Raw genomic sequence first — 16,145 nt, 5'->3', positions numbered from 1 at the left:
GTGTCGGCTAATGCACTGTACTTGCATTCATGCCTCAAAATGTGGAGTGGTAGGGGGAAGTAGCTGACTACAAAAGTAGTTACAGGCATATTAAGCAATGAAATGAATCTGCGTGACCAAGTCCGCGGCTACATAAGGACTGTCTGTGATGCTGGCCGCCTTCGCGATGCACGGCTTTGGTCGAGGATAAAAAAAAAATTGCTCTTCCGTCAGCGTTGTATCGCTAACCTCCAAAGAACGGACTAACTCCGGAACATCGGCAAGAGTGAGTACCGCTCGTTACAAAGTGACGAGAGTAGGGCCTCTTCCTGGCTTAGTAAGCTTGTCGCACGTTATGTACACACATCCAGCCCAACCTCACACGCAAGCCCTGTCGCCAATGTATCAAGAATGAGTGACTTTATTCAATGTGGTGAAGAGCGGGTGACGGCGACTACACCGACAATTCACGAATGTTCGAAGCTGAACGTTTTATAACGGTCCACAGAGTTCGCGAGCGACTAGCGATAATACGTCTTTGCTACAAGTTATTGCGATGTGCAGAACATCTATGTTCCAAGCCCTCTGCACAGCAAGAACAAACCTATCGCAACTTGGCGCATCCGCGAGGGATTAGGCAGGTAGTGACCGCACCAAGGAACGTTACTGAGTCAGAAACATGACAAGCCGCTGCTTCAATGCGTTTGCGAAATAAAGAACGAAGAGCAAAACACGCTGATCTTGGTGTAATTCATAAGCGGTAAGTTTGGACCGCTTGGCGTACATTTTTATCCACGTTTTTCGTACAATCACCGTATACGCTGCTCGTGTCGTTTGAAGACGACGTAATGAGCTTCAAAAGCGCTTACGTATACTCTGTGAAGCTGCGGCCAAAACTTCGTGTGGGATACCCAGTCACCGTCTACGGTACCCACCGAAACTGAGGTTTCCTCAGCTGCACCAGGCGTCATGCACATCCATTGTAAATACGGAGCCAACGGAGGCAGCTGAGCCCAGCAGCGGACGCGTCACCACGTGATCAAACGTGGCGTCGCCGGCGATATCGCCGTGAAAAGAACGTAAAGCAGCAGACACCCAATACGATTCGGCGTCCAATCCGACGTGCGGCGCTGCATGCTCCGGCATGCGGCCTACGACGATTCGGGGCACACGGTGCGTGCATCCGAACGAGCGAACGTGTAAATTCCGCCCCGGTACACCGCCCGAGCTTGTAGCCTCGGAAGACGTCATATCCACGTCGAGAAACGCAATATAAACAACTTTGCACAACACTGCTTCGCTTTACGCGAACACTGTCAATAAGATTATGCCTCTGCGACTGACAAAATACTTCACAGCGGCGCGTTGTCCACTGAAGGCTCCGCTGACAGCAAGCGATAGGGCCGGTAGGCCTAGCTCGGCGGACGCCGCGGCCGACGGCGCTTGCGATCCCGCCCGAGCTCGTCGAAGAACGCTTATTTTTGCCAACGCGATTAACACTGTAAACTTAGGTCGTCCTTAATTAAATACAGTTCGTTTGCTCGACGCCGTCCATGCGAAGGGCTAACGTGCAAGCTAAGCGAGCAGCCTCGCTCAGACCATCGGTGAATGCTCCTGCCTTGACACACTGCGAAAGGGTACTTGATAGTTTCGATTTCCACTACACCTCGTATAGACTCTTTTCGCGAAGCAGTTTGCTCCATTGGAACGAGATGGAGCTTTTGGTGGCGCGCCGCACGTTGCCTCAGCGAAAACGCACGAATACGAAACTGTTATCTCTTCTGTCCTGCTACTGTGCGATCAGCTGTCGCAAATGTAGATGGGTGTCGGCTACAGCCGCCTGCGAAATGCCTTGGCTCGCAGCTCCCGATCTTGCCAGTAGCTTAGTAGTAGTGTACTAGGCGCTGCTTCGCAGAGCAGGCGCACGTTCTAGATAATTTTAGACTGGTAATCATGTCGTGTCGGAAACGAATCGTAGCCGGTAAAGAAAAAAAAATGAAGAAGGAAAGGAGAAAAAAAAGAGAAAGCGGCAAGAAACCTGCCCGGTCCGGCGGTTCGGCACGGCAGAACACCTCGATTCCGGCTGCCGTCCCGTAGCGTCGGACGCCGGATCGGACACCGGATCGGACACCGGATCGGACACCGAATCGGACGGTGTGTCTCCCGATTAAGCGTTCCCACCGCGGCGCATCGCGAAAAGGGTACACTCGCGTGGTAAATACCTACCATCAAGTCTGCCTGTGTGCTTTTAGTGCTTTTATCATCACCGTTGTCCCGCGGCCGCGAGTTGGAGCAATAATGCAGTTTGTCACAGAAGTTTTTAGTCACCTAACTGTGTGCTCCTGCATGGCACTTGCACGTAACTGTACCCTGCAATGGTAGCTGTATTTGGCTAAACCGTTTGATAACTAAGTGAAAAAAACGCCGTCGCCAGTATATTACCGCGAAGACTCTATTACTTTTCATCTTAATGAAAAAAAGAAACACAGCCAACCACAAAAAGCGAGCAAGAACACTTCTGCAATAGTAGCTTATTAGGATAGTTGGGCTAAAGCTCCGTGATTTAATAGCGCAGCAAAGCACAAGAGGTAAAATTCGTTTCATCTTCGATATTACGGTGTTTAGTGACACAATTTTATGGACTAGCCCAACAAGCGACGCAGTGCGTGCCAACGCGGAACATTTGCTGCGCTGCCTTGTGTTCCGTGCCTTATTGCCCTCTTCGACGACAACAACTTGGTATTCACAGAAATTGATTCAGTTAAGTCAGAGGTTCAGAGCTCACCTCCCAGATGACTTTGATCGTCTTGGTGTCAATGGCCTCGCACTTCACGTTCATTGGCGGAGCGCCAGGTTCTGCAGAAGAGAGCGGAAAGAGCATGGCACAAGTCAGTCCCGTTGAATAGATACGAGAGGCCGCTGTATTTGCACATCTTCATTTCCTTCTGCATACACGAAAGCTTCTGTAGATAATCTGCATCAAGTACTACAGTCCAGCGGTGTTGCAAGTCTTTCTTTTTTTCGGTTTCGTCATACTAAAGTGGCCGTAGATAAACTATATTGTGTTCCCTACTCTAATGCTCCTTGTATCGCGAGCCTTTTCTAAAGTCCCTAGAGATTTTGGTACAGGACTTACCCGTTTGATTTTTGGCACGCTCAGAGTGTCCCATTAAACCCGATCGTGATTACCTGACGCACAGAAGGTTGCGGATAGTGCAGTTCACCCGACGTAAGCTCAAAGATCGCGCAATATGCTCGCTTGAAACTCCTCTTGGTAATACAGAGTTTTAGTATTGCGTATGTTGCGCGCATGTAAGAGCGCTACGTTTTGCACAGTGCGCATGTGCTGAACGCGTCACGAACGAACGTGATGCGTACGCTGCCGCCGCCTACGCACGCATCCCATCTTTGCGCGCGTACGTGGGGGGCCCTCGCGTGTCGCTCTGGTGATTTTCGTTTGTCCGGGACGGCGCGAGACTGTTCGTGTTCGCAAAATGGCGACGTCAAAGATGACCACCGGAAGGCTCTACTTTTCGGTGGCCTACAATTCAGATTTGCTGCGCGAAGTCAACGCGTAGAGCCCATCTCAGAATCCTGCGCGGTGGCAACCGATTGCCAAGTGCAGAATTCCAATGAGGCATTTTGGCGAACGCACGTTGACAATCCGGCTACTGTGTCTGGCTAGGGATGCGGCGAGCGCGTCTGAATTGGCTAGCCTTTGACAACAAGCACTTCGATTTTTATCTTCCAGATGACGCAACAAGTTCACGTAGGTTTACGTAAGTACGTAGGCACTCTAACGTACTTTAAGAACGCTGTCCAACATATCCTGCCACATTGCACAAAGCGCCTGCGTGCCCACGCATACGTATCGTCATGTCGCAGTACTAAAACTCGTAGTAACGAGTGTTGCGTATCTCCTGCGCTACACAGCGGCGTTTAACCGCGCAGGAATACTGCCGTGATAAATGGTTCTGCCTCAATGTTAACGGTTACGGAGGAGAAAGTTCGTCGAATCACAGTAAGTTTGATCGCTTTGCGTAACCAAAGCACGTTGTACCACAAAGCTGCAATGTCTGGCGAATTAGTTTTGATTCGCGTAGCATACGAAGCGACGCGGATGAATGAGACACCGCGGGCTTGTGTGCATGAGTACGCGCACGTTTCGATCGGTGGAGTTGTCACATCTGGCGCGCCCATGGTGTTTCGGAAAGTGGCATTCGCCATTCCTTGAACGATGGGGGCAATCATGAGATAAACGGTTTGCTCTGGAGTGCGTTTACCATAGCGGCATACATTCTGATGTGACTGTACGTAGTAGCTATAGAGAACTAGCTGTAAAACATGGGGTCCGAATTCACAAAGCTTTAAATTCGTTAGTGTTGTTTGCCACTGATATCGCCACTGATGATGTCTGATATCGCCAATGGGAATTACACATGTGCGGTTAATGCAATAACAGGTAGGCCCGTGCCAGAGCGCATTTATCCGAGGACAAAATAGTTTGGCAGAAGGAGCTGCAGCGACCACAGTGTTAAATTGAGCAAGCGAGCGTAGCTCGATGATCGTGTGTACTTATAGTTTACCCTTACTAGCGTAGTAGCTTTTCCGTTGCGCTGCCGGCTTTTCTGTTGCGCTGCTAAGGACGAGGTCAGGGGATCATCAAATCCCGGCCGCGGCGACCGCATTTACACGGGGCCAAAATGAAAAAAACACCCGTGTACGGCAAGCTGGGTGCATGTTAAGAACTCCAGGTGGTCAATTACTAATCCGAAGTCTCCCACTACGGCGTGCCTCGTAATGAGATCGTGGTTTTGGCATGTAAAACCCCAGAATTTAATCAATTTATTTCATACCTTCGGAGGTGGTGGTGAAGTGGACCGGGTCCGAGGGCTCGCCGAAGCCGACCGAATTTTCGGCCAGCACCACGGCCGTGTACTCGGTGCCCGGGTGCAGCTTGGTCACGGTCAGGCTGGGACGCAGTCCGTCCACTTCCCGCTCCTGCAGCACGCTGCCCTTGCCTGTGTCCCGAAGGAGAGAAGGAATTAACACTGATGTGTGCGCGCGGTAGAATGAGCTCGCCGTTGCCCCGTAGCCGCCTTCGTCGCGACACGTGGTATACGTAGCGAAGGCGCGCAAAGCTGGCGAACGAATCGCTCGGCGCGCTGCAGGCCATAAGAGTCCGGACAACCAGAAAACGTCTGCGGGCGATCACGGTCAGTGACCCATTTCTGCTACACGCGAAAAAAAAAAATAAAAAAAAAATCCCCCCTCTCTTTCGAGGCAACTCACGAGACAGATGTTCGAGCACCCGGCGGCGTTATTTGCTGGAATGATTTTCAAATCTAGGCAATTTCGTCAATGCGCGAGGTGGGTGTGTTCCGCCATTATTGTTTAAGAGTAACCTGGTGCTGCAGCTGAGATTTTCGGAATGAATTGATTGCTAGCTTTCCTTCCTTTTTTTTTTTTCTTGAAAAGGCACAAGGCCTTTCGGAAGGATCGAGGAGGAGGGGGGGGGGAAGAACTGAGGGGCGTTCTCACACCGTTTCACTCAATCTTAGTGAAGTTATTCAACGGGTGGCCACGTGCTGAGGCTGGAAATCCTAAGATTTTCGCCCATTTAAGCGTTTCCTAAATAATTTTACGCGTGCCTCCTATAGTGTGTGCTCCACTTGCTGCACATCTTTAGCGATAACATTGACAAACTAACCTGACTCGCCACTCGCCGCGGTAGACCCAGTGGTTATGACGTTGTGCTGCTGAGCTCGGGATTGCAGGTTTGGTAAAACTCCAGGTTGTCAAAATGAATCCAGAGTCCCCACTACGGCGTGCCTCACAATGAAATCGTAGTCGTGGCACGTGACAGCTCAGAATTTAAAACTGGCTCAACCATATATGGCAGTCGAATGTACGCGGCGTACTCTGGCCCTCGATATAGAAATTACTAACGAATGTCACTGAGAGACTTGCGATCGCGCCTTCTGGTTAGCTTACGCCGCATAATCACCTCCGCGATGATAGGAGCCGCGCTTCTAGTTATGAAGTCGCGTCAGAAGGCTCAAAACACATCGCCAACCTTGTGTCCCATATAGGTAGCGAGCCTTAAGCGTGACGTCATAACCTAACCCCTACCCCCCCCCCCCCCCCCGCTAGCGTTCACTCATCAGGGACGCGTACTCCGTGTCACAACAGCCTGGCCATGTGTAAGTGTCTGTGTAAGTGTCCTGCGCGCTAAAATAACCAAAGGACGAGAGCGAAGCGAGTACACAAACACGGCACACCGAGAGCGCGGTGTCCCGTGTTTCTATCATACTCGCTTCATCCTGGTGCCCAGTTCCCTGTTTTCGCGCACAACCTCTAGCATTAAAAAAAACAAGGCCCGCGCCAACAGTCATCGCAGAATCGTCCGTCTATTCAACGCAGATCATGAACGGCGCGTACGCCCCGCACAGAGAAATATCGGCAGGGCAACGCCTCGTCGGGCAAGATCAAAAGCGAGAACTCTCGTCTGGCCGACGATCGAGTGGGCCATTCGAGAGGCGGCCCCCTCCGATAACGCCTGCCGATATGGCTCTCCGTTTGCGGGCGCAATCTCGGCCGCGGCGCGGAGAAAGCGTTCCCGTACACACACATGCAGTGCGCGCTAGTCGCAGCGGTGTCGCGCGTAGACCGAGCCCCACGTGGAAGTGTATATACCCACCGGACTTCTTCCAGTAGCGCACTAGGTAGCGGGTCACCGACTTGCTCGACTGCGACCACTTCATCTGGACGTGGCGACTGCCGCGCTCGGTGACGGCCACGTTGGTCGGACTCTCCGGGGGCTCTGCGGGGCAAAGGAATGGCAAGAGAAGAAAGAGAATGTGTATTTAGAGCGGGGCTCGAGGCCGAGAGAGAGAGAGTGACAGACGCACGAAAGCATAGTATAGAGAGGCCAACCAGAAAAGAAAGAAATCCTGCTTGCAACCGTATACTTAAGGCAGGGGAGAGGAGAACTAGAATGTTAAGAAGAAAATTTGCGATAGTGGGAAAGTGGGATATGGCTCTAAGCATAACCTCGATGTGCAAACATCGCATGTGTGAACAGCTCCGTGGTCCGAAATTAGTTCTTCGTCAAATAGCGTCAATTACCGGCGCCCGCCTATGGCGTAAATGCGCGAGTGCAATGGCATATGTGTATAGCGATTTTCGAGGAAGAATGAAGAATTATGCATTCGCAGTACCTATAGGTGCAATAAATGAACTCCGGACACTACTTGCTGCAAGAACAGCGCGCTGCACAGGTGAAGCACGCGGTCCACGCCGGCGCCCCTCCTGTGGTGGCGTGCGCCTGCCTGCCGCGGCGTGACGCACGATATACGCGCACTGGCGCGCACAACCTGTTCCGTGTGTGTCGGGCTTTGCGCGTCGTCATCCTTTTACACGGCCGTGGCCCGGGGACACCAGAACGCGCGCTCAGCCGAGTGAGACGCTGTGAAGCAGGCTTGGAAGGCTCATGTGATGCGGACGCGGCCCGTCGTCTACTCGTTTTGAAAAGCTTCAGATACCGTTCTTGCGGTGTGTGTGTGCAACTGCGTACTAAACGTCGCGAAAACGCACTCGCGTCACTTGTCGGCACGTTACCTCTGCGCCATGCACCTACTTCACGCGCTTGGCGACAATATTTCGCCCTATAAACACACGTTGCGTATGCCACTGCTCGTAAGAGGCTTAATTAAGTAATGTCCCTCTGAAATCTGTTTACCGCTTACAGGCGAACGGGGAGTAGTAACTGGGATACAGCGCAAAAGCTTAACTTCTTCGTGGTCCGCGTACGCGGGCTAGAAATCACAAATCTATTCTGAAGCTTCATAAATAAGCAAAACATTTCTTTTCTCAGTTATTAAACCTGCTTTTCAATCGCCACAAAATTCACTTTTCTTTTTTTCTTTTTTTGCGGCACCCGCGCTCCACAATATTTTGCCTTCAACTGCACAGTAAGCCTTCGTCTAGGCAGTAGAAATAAAAAAAGAAAGATGCTTGACCACGATGTCACCACTTGTGGTGTCAAACATTCACCTGTCCTGCGTACTGGAACAGCAAAGGCACACGCCTTCGAAGTATATAAAGCACTGTGTCCCATCTTTAAGTTTGGCCACTTCGTATACCAACAAAGTCTGCGTGCAGGCGCGATTACGTACCCAGGACGGCGAGCCTGAAGACGTCCCTGGTCTTGCCGTAGTCGTTCTTGGCAATGCACACGTACTGCGAGGCGTCTTTCTTGACCGTGTTGTGAATGACCAACACGGACTGGACGCCAGTAGGGGTCACCTCTTCGTGTGTCTCGTATCTGCGGGAAAGAACGCGCAGTGCTTTAAGTCAGTTTGAAGGACGCGCACTGGATTTCTGCCGAAAGCGAGTACGTTCGCTGCACCTCAACCTGTGTTCCTGTACATGCAACGTGCATACTGTTAAACTTGCTGGGCCAGTCGCGGGAGTGCTTTCAGTTTGCTAGTTTCTCAGAAACACCAGAGCCCTAGAGCTAGATTTGTTGGTTCATACATATGACAGTTACGACCAAGTGACGATGTGCCACAAAAGAAGGCGTGAAGTATACACGAAATATGTAAAGCCAGGTGTGCTGTCACCTGGTTCCCGCTTTTTTTCTTGCGCCTTGTCAGCAGACGGTGATCACGTCACTCGCAGAAACGCAACTTCACAGACATGCAACTTCACAAAAGCGGGCGTGCCGACGCAACGTAACGCAAACGTATTTACACTTTTTACGCACTGTGCCGCGACTACAACGCGCAAGCGAGAATTTTAGTGAACCGTTTAGAAGACTACCACAGTCCCATTCTGGACACCGCCGCATTCCCCCACATCGTCCGTATTCGCCATCTTGTCAGCTCCGATTGGTTTGCACGGCGGCTACACCATCTCTGATTGGCTAAAAAAAAAGAAAAAAAAAGAACGTAGACACGGCAGAATTTCGTGGTCCAGAACAGCGCCCCGGTTTCCTGAGTTATTGGCTCCAAGATTCGGCTTCTGTTCGAAGGAACCGCGCTCCGTGGGGCGAGCCATTCGCCGACGTCGTGTCTCACCTTTCGGTGGAAGGTATGAGCGGGCTGTCGTCTTTCTCCCAGGTCACCACCAGGGGAAGCTCGCCGGTGACGTCACAGGCGATCTTGGCGATGTCGCCGCGCTTCACGGACACCTCGCTGGAGCCCTTGGCGATGGTGGGCGGCACTGCACACGTGGCGTTAACCACACGGCGACAACGGTGAGCCAATGGCGTGCGAACGCTGCGATGTGACGTCACTTTTTTTTTTTATCCGGGCGGAGCAAAGCCAGTTGTAGAAAGGAGAGAGAACACGCGAATGTTATGCAGAAGTGCGTCGAATTAGCTACTCTGCACTGGGGGGAAACGAACACGACACAGAAAGGATTTTGCAAGGAAAGGGGAAGCAGAGAATGTGCGCAAGCATGCGGGCAGGTTGGTTGCTCCTATGTAAGTGACATGGCTCAAGGCATTTCGGAGCATATGTCATAAATCGAGGGCAGACAGACAAATCGTGCAGTCAGACGCGTTTTAAAAAAGCTAATAGTCCGCAAAAATGTGTCCTTTCTTCTGAGCGACGAGCGGTGACTTCGGTGCTCACGCCACCAGTACCATATATACTGTTGGTGTTATCTTTTGCCGAGTAAAAGAGCTTCGCTGCGTATATTCGCTGGGCACGATCGAATATTAATGCTACACTGGTGCCTCACGGGCAATTCTTTAGGAAAAGGTCTTTCGGAATAAACTGTTAACTTCATCTCACGTTCCAAAAATGCTTTCACACAGCCTTCCGTTCGAACGATGCATTGGAGCTATAGGCGAAGCTTGGTGAAGGCAATGATCCTTGAGTTGGAAAACATAAGGAGTTGAAGTGCAGAAAGTAAAAATAAATTGTGCAATATGTTCGTTACGGTTGTGCACTAATCTTCGATTTGGCAACGCGCTTTCCCTCGATCGGTTGTATCTGAGCGCGCAGTCCCCAGCGAGCGCGGCAGTAAAAGGCTTCGTCACCGTGTGTGTGCGTGTCTACGTACCGTGCACGGAGACGGTCACCGTCTTGCCGAGGGACGGCTCGATGCCGTTGGCGACTTCGCAGCGGTAGACGCCCGCGTCCTGCGTCTCCACCGACGCCACCGTCAGCGTGCCGTTGTCGAGGATGCGCTGGCGACCCACCGGGTGCAGGGGCACGAACTCCCGGTTACCTGTGCGGGAACGGGGGGGGAGACGAACGTTCAGGGTGACATTTTTTCAAATCGCACATCTAGGGCAACGTATATAGTGCACGTGCCAACGAAAAGCAAACTCCAAAAAAAAACGAGCCGAGCGCACGGGAACGTAGAGACGGACGAGAGCCATGTCTTCGCTTGTTCGTCACGGTTTCTTTCCTTTTTTTTTTTCTTTTCTTAGCTTGCGAACTTGCCGAGCTTTCCATACTACGTTTCTGCACGCGTGTTACAGCAACCAGTTTGGTGTGCGTGACACGTGACTAATAGTGTACGTAAGGTCCTTTATTTTGTTACATCTGTGCGCCGACCACGGTATGTTCACGCGCGACCTGAGACGACAATTGCAGCCACGCGCTTGTTACCTTCGAAACTTTCGACAAAGACTCCATCTGTCTGCGATCTGTATTTTTATGCGGCATCACTTGCTAGTAGAAAATGTAGATATTCGCCGTCTGCGCGCAACCAAAGGGTTGCCAACTGCAGCCTTTAGCACACCTGAAGTTTGGCCTCACGACGGCGCAGTACTTAGCGATGCTGGCCTACTTTGAAAGTACGGAGTCTTCAACGCATATACCAGGCTATTTATGTGCGTAATATGAGGTGATTGACTGTTGTAAACGACCGCAACTTCACAAATAGTGTCTCCACAGCTTGCGCGCGTCCCTGTCGCAGTGGGCTGCGGTTTATTGTAACCGATGTATCCTTTAACTGTTACTACCACTATGCACGTCTCCAGAGAGTACGCTATGCTATGAAGTGTAGCCGGCGCCCAACTGCCAGAGCGTATACGGTAGTATCGCCGGAAGGTTGTGAATCTCGGCTGTTCTCATACGTCTCGGTATCGTTGTCGAGTACCCCGATTCCGGAAATCCATGTCACTGCAGAAGCAAAGTTTCGATTTTGTGATCAAGTCGGGTAGCCTTGGCCAGCTTCCGCGATATTTTTTTTGAGCATTAGTTGTGTATATTGCACTCTCGCTGTGTCTAGAACGTGATCTCGCTAAACCATTTTTATTTTTCCGTGCGTAGGTGTGCAAGTGTTAGCAAATGACAATGGTATAAGGTGAAGAGGTTTTTTTTTTTTCATAACCACTCCACAGCAATTCCGTCCGCGTTCCCTTCTTTTCACTGTTTTCTTTGTGTATGTGCCGCTCCAAGCCTACGTTGCCAACGGCTCATTGAAACTTCCACGTAGCATTTGTTAGCTCCAGGTTGGCGCGATTAATGGCGAATTCGGCAAGTCGCATCGGTGCGCACGGGGGCCGCCCTGGTGCAACGATGACTGGATGAAACGGCGCGTGAGGGCGGCCCCGGGGCGCACCAGTGCGATTTGTCGAGGATGCCCTAAAAGATGTGCAGAAAAGCGCCTTCACCTAGCTGGATCTTCCACACGACGTTGGGCTTCGGGTATCCCACCGCACCGCACGGCAGGTAGAGGTTCTTCCCCTGCACGGCCTCGGCGTCGCTCGGTTCAGCGGACCAGACTGGAGCAGCTGCAATCGCCCCGCGCAAGCGAGCCCCGCCCAACAGTGTAACACCATGAGCAACTTGCCAGTACATCGTTCGTCGAACAAGCTTTAATTAATGACGACACACGACAAGATATGGCACCAGCAAAACATTTTAGGACACGGCAAAGACTTTGTAGAAATACGATCACTTTCAGGACTTAAGGGGACAGTGAAGAGAAACAATTTATCATCATAGGCCGATTGACGATCCTTTCACTGCTCTATTCGCAGTTGCTTAGCTGGGCGTTGTTGTGCTTTCTTTTTTTGCCGATAACATCAAGGCTAAATTTTTCCTTTGTCGAATTTTGGCTGTCGTCCAGTCGACGTCCTGCATTACGCTGTGTTATTGCCTATTTGGGTCCCTTTGCAAACGCTAAAACGAAGTGGGCTTGTTCAAAATTTTTTTTCGTCTTTTTATTTCTACAGTTACGAACGCGCGAGCAGGCTCTGCCAATATTTGTGACGTCACAGAAAGCAGATGCAGAAATGTCAAAATGGTGTCACCACTCTCGCTTCGTGTGTGCACCCATTCTGGCTTTCTAAGCACGCGCACAGTAAAAACTGGCCCATGCTTCGCAGCTCCAGAAGTGTAATTCACCTTTACAAGATCAACCGGCCGTGTTTCTTCACTGTCCCGTTAACGCACGCAGTTGTCGCGACGACAGGTGTCACGTGGCTTGGCGGCACTACGCATACACCTTCACGCGAAGAGTATTGCGGGGGGAAATTTGGTGGCTCTTGTCGTTCTATCCCGCGGATCATTCATGCTTCGCGGGCTTTTTACGATTGGGCCCTGCTTTGTTTAGAAAGCACGGTCTGTTTCCTTCCGTTATATTTAAAGATTCAGTTGAGTTTCTTACTCGCCTCGCAACGTTTGCGATGAGCAGTGGAAACACCAAGCGTCGGGATCTGAGTTGACCAACAATATTTAAGAACATAGGTAAAATACGAAACTTTGGATACGCGTTCAGCCAAATCTAGATTGTCCCTGGACAGTCATACTCGTTGTTGTTATGCTACTTTGAATGTCCCGAACGATTTCCTTTTCTGGGCTACGTTCTGAAAACACACAGCCGGTAGCAAGAATGAGACTAATAATTGTCGTATAGCAAACATGCGTGTTTCAAATCGGCTTCAGGAATGTTAACACAAAGAAGCGTAAATAAAACATTTGGACGAATTCGTGTACCGCCCATGGTCCTCATGGCTGCCTAACCGCCATCTGGCGGCGAGTGAAGACATTAGCCACCAAATTTTTCCCTTCTAACAATCTTAGAATAAGACTGTGGAGTTCCACTGCTATCTAAGAAAAAAAGAAGAAGCAAGCGGAGTACAAACGTCACAATTGTCACTCCAAAAAGGAGTGCATAGCCATCGCTTCCTGCCACATCCTATCTAATTGTGGCCCACAGTGTCCGTGGTGCGATAAATAGCTCGGAGCCCAAACATTAATCTTGTCGGTCGTTAAACCACACTCGTACCGCAAGACGCAAGGCAATGCGCCTTGTTTTGCGTTTTCGTTGCGTACGCCTGTGCATCTGGCAGAGCGTAAGCACAAACTCGCGTAGGAACAAGTGCCGATGCATCTGCCTCTACATTTGGATGCTTGGCGGCACTCGTCTCCAGAAACGGCGACGCCCTTTGCTGCCTGTTAGGCGAGACGCGCCGAACCTGTCGTTAAGATGGCATGGCAGTTCGACGTTAAGCGCAGAGCCTAACGCCGAGATAGCATAGCAGAAACGATTGCTCTCAGAATTTGTAACGCGTTAAGCAACTCCATATTACGCTCTGTATATTTGATTCTTGACAAAAATTCTGATTATATATATATGTATATACACACATTGCACGGCAACTACCAAACAAGGCCTACAAGAAAAGAAAAAAGAAAACATACACACACGCACAATGTCGGTCACACCGGCTAGACACTATAGTCTCATGTGTACAACCCCGTCAACGCATGCAATATTGCTTATGACTGTCGACAAACAGCTACTCTACCTCAATTACGAGCCAATGCTGCAAAAACTTCACTGTTTCTGAAAGTGCACAGGCACTACATATATAAAGCTGTTCCACGACATACAAAACGGTCTTCTAGACAGCTACAGTCGACACTGTACAAGGGTTCACACACAAGGCACACAGACACTGCTCAAAACATCTCGCTTAAATCCCTGCGGATGGCAATGACCCGACAATGGCCAGACATTGGCCGTCTGCAGCCCGGTACGCCGGTTTGCAAAACAACGTTAACGTGCAAGGCAGAGACAGTACTCACGTCCGGAGGACCACCTTCTTCATCAAGCGCTGTTGCGAAAACACAGGGAAGTTCGACACCACGTCTCATTATTGCGGTATTTTATTGACGGCGTGTTAAGCGCACAAAGGACTAATTATGCGAGTCTGTGAGTACAGAGTTCGAACAACCACGTGGTCAAACCACGAGGAACGGGCATGTCCCGCCTAATTCGTGTACAATGTGTGGACTTGCGGGGTCGAATGAGTAAGAGTAAAACATCTTTATTAATAATATTTGAATGGCGAGAGCAGTGTGGGAGGAACCCTCAGTCCATGGTCCCTAAGATGAACTTCAGTTTGTTCCGACGTCTGCTTGGCGAAGCTCTCGTTAGTTCCGTGCAGCTGAGAAAATTCAAACCAGTGCGAACGCGCGAGAAACTGTGCGCCGGCATTGTGGCATTGGTCTGCCGACCACCGGCTTCTCGTTGCATCTCGTTCAGAACACGCCTGTATCGCGACCAAGGTTCATTGAACTCAACTAGGAGAAAAATGGCTGACCTACTGCGGGACAGTTCACACAGTGCTACTCTTCCTTCGCAGTGTAGAGCAGCCACTGTTACATACGTACTCCAAGGTAGTGTCAGGAGCTGTAGTGTGACTCTAGTATCAAATATATATGTTGGGATTTGTGGTGTTGCGGGCGTCTCAAATACTCAGAAGTGCAGTTGGTTTAAGATTACGGTCAGCATAAGCGGTCAGCGGTTACGGTCAGCGCTTTATTGTGGGCTGGTAGCGCCGTAACGCACATTTTGCCACTTACGTGAATCGGACGAGATACGCCAAGTGTGTAGCCGGTGTACGCGAGTACGCTTTCCGACTGCGCTTATTCGGAATGCCCACGTCACACATAAAGCATGTCCAAAACAAAGTAAAAATAAAAATAAAAAAAAGGTGCATGTCGATGTTTTCGCGCATCGGTATACGGAAAAGACGGCGACAAATTTTATACGCGATTCGGCGCAGACAGAGTTCGCGTGTTCCAAGACACATTTTTTTCCCGTGCAGTTTCAACACCAAAGGAAACGCTTGCCGAAAGGACCGCCGATAATCGGGCTACAGCACGCCAAAAATTGCATAAACAAATCAACATCACTTCAGACAATAATGAATACACAGTAACGAGACGAAAGCGAATAACACAGGACACGTTCGAGGAGGGAAGTTATACGCTTTATGAGTAAACAGAAAACAACAGAGACATCGGGAATTGCGCCGCACAATTTGCATAATTAGTGTAGACGAACGAGAGAAGACAATAGAGCTCGCACGAGAGCGCGGGATACGCCTGCAGCTGGTCGAAGTACGCGCGCACCCACCTTCGACGTAGAGCGTGGCCCACACGGCCGAGGTGCCGGCGGCATTTCGGGCTACGCACGTGTAGTTGCCGACGGAGGCCGGCGACACGGACTCGATGGTGAGCATGGCCACGTTGCCGGCCACGTGCGAGACGGCCGCGCCGCCGGGACCTCCCGCGGACACGGGCTCGCCGTCGTGGAACCAGGCGAAGGCGACGGGCCTGGTTCCCGCGATGGCGACGCACGGCACCACGGCCGTGCCGCCCAGGAAGGAGTTCTTCGCGAAGGAGAACTCCTGAAGCACGGGCGGCTCTGAAACAACAGGAAGCGGGAGTCGGTTGCGCTGAAGGACAATTAAGAGGAAATTAGGGGACGACGACATCAACCACATGCATGCACCATAGAAGTGCGAAAAGAAGTACGAAAGCCTGTGCCTCGCGCATCTTGAACTTTGTCCTCGACCGGCCAGATGTATCCGCGTATACAATTGAACGAAAGTGTTTGTTTCGCAAGATTCTCCTCGCGTGTTGATTGAACCCCTTACCGATGCCCAAGCGCCATGTTGTCGCTCAAACTGACACGTTCGTTCGCTCTAGCCGGATACTTCAAACCGAATAGAATCGCTTCCCCCCTTCCCCCGTTAGCAAACCGGACAGTTCTTCATTTAAAACTAGCATCTCTAAGCTGATGGACGTTTGTTTCTATGCGACTCCGTGAAGACATCAATAAATAAATGAGGGTGCCTGGATGCGCTCCTCCTCGCGCTCACTTTTCGAGGTTATAGTCACTGCCCA

General features: G+C 50.8%; 2 protein-coding genes across 14 annotated transcripts in view; one reads left to right on the top strand and one right to left on the bottom strand.

The window, feature by feature from the left end:
- The window catches only part of LOC140213109 (uncharacterized), a 292,692-nt gene that overhangs the window by 166,651 nt on the left and 109,896 nt on the right, over positions 1-16,145 (top strand). For all 5 annotated transcript variants that reach the window (XR_011890047.1, XM_072284240.1, XM_072284241.1 and 2 more), the window contains one exon: positions 9,102-9,238. The gene's annotated coding sequence lies outside the window, so the exon portion shown is untranslated. The remainder of the gene's footprint in view (positions 1-9,101; positions 9,239-16,145) is intronic.
- LOC126528332 (cell adhesion molecule Dscam1-like) overlaps positions 1-16,145 on the bottom strand; it is a 150,715-nt gene that overhangs the window by 24,894 nt on the left and 109,676 nt on the right. For 7 of the 9 annotated variants that reach the window (XM_072284233.1, XM_072284235.1, XM_050176229.3 and 4 more), the window contains 7 exons: positions 11,615-11,734; positions 10,051-10,218; positions 9,060-9,204; positions 8,157-8,305; positions 6,680-6,802; positions 4,836-5,000; positions 2,765-2,835 (listed from right to left, as the gene is read on the bottom strand). In XM_072284233.1, the coding sequence (XP_072140334.1) occupies positions 2,765-2,835; positions 4,836-5,000; positions 6,680-6,802; positions 8,157-8,305; positions 9,060-9,204; positions 10,051-10,218; positions 11,615-11,734 (941 nt within the window). Of the gene's footprint in view, positions 1-2,764; positions 2,836-4,835; positions 5,001-6,679; positions 6,803-8,156; positions 8,306-9,059; positions 9,205-10,050; positions 10,219-11,614; positions 11,735-15,372; positions 15,664-16,145 lie in introns of all 9 variants that reach the window. The other 2 variants (XM_072284234.1, XM_050176228.3) reach the window with 1 other exon arrangement.

The sequence above is a fragment of the Dermacentor andersoni genome, chromosome 9, assembly GCF_023375885.2.
Source record: "Dermacentor andersoni chromosome 9, qqDerAnde1_hic_scaffold, whole genome shotgun sequence".
Taxonomy (NCBI): domain Eukaryota; kingdom Metazoa; phylum Arthropoda; class Arachnida; order Ixodida; family Ixodidae; genus Dermacentor; species Dermacentor andersoni.
This window is presented reverse-complemented; position numbering and strand designations above follow the sequence as displayed.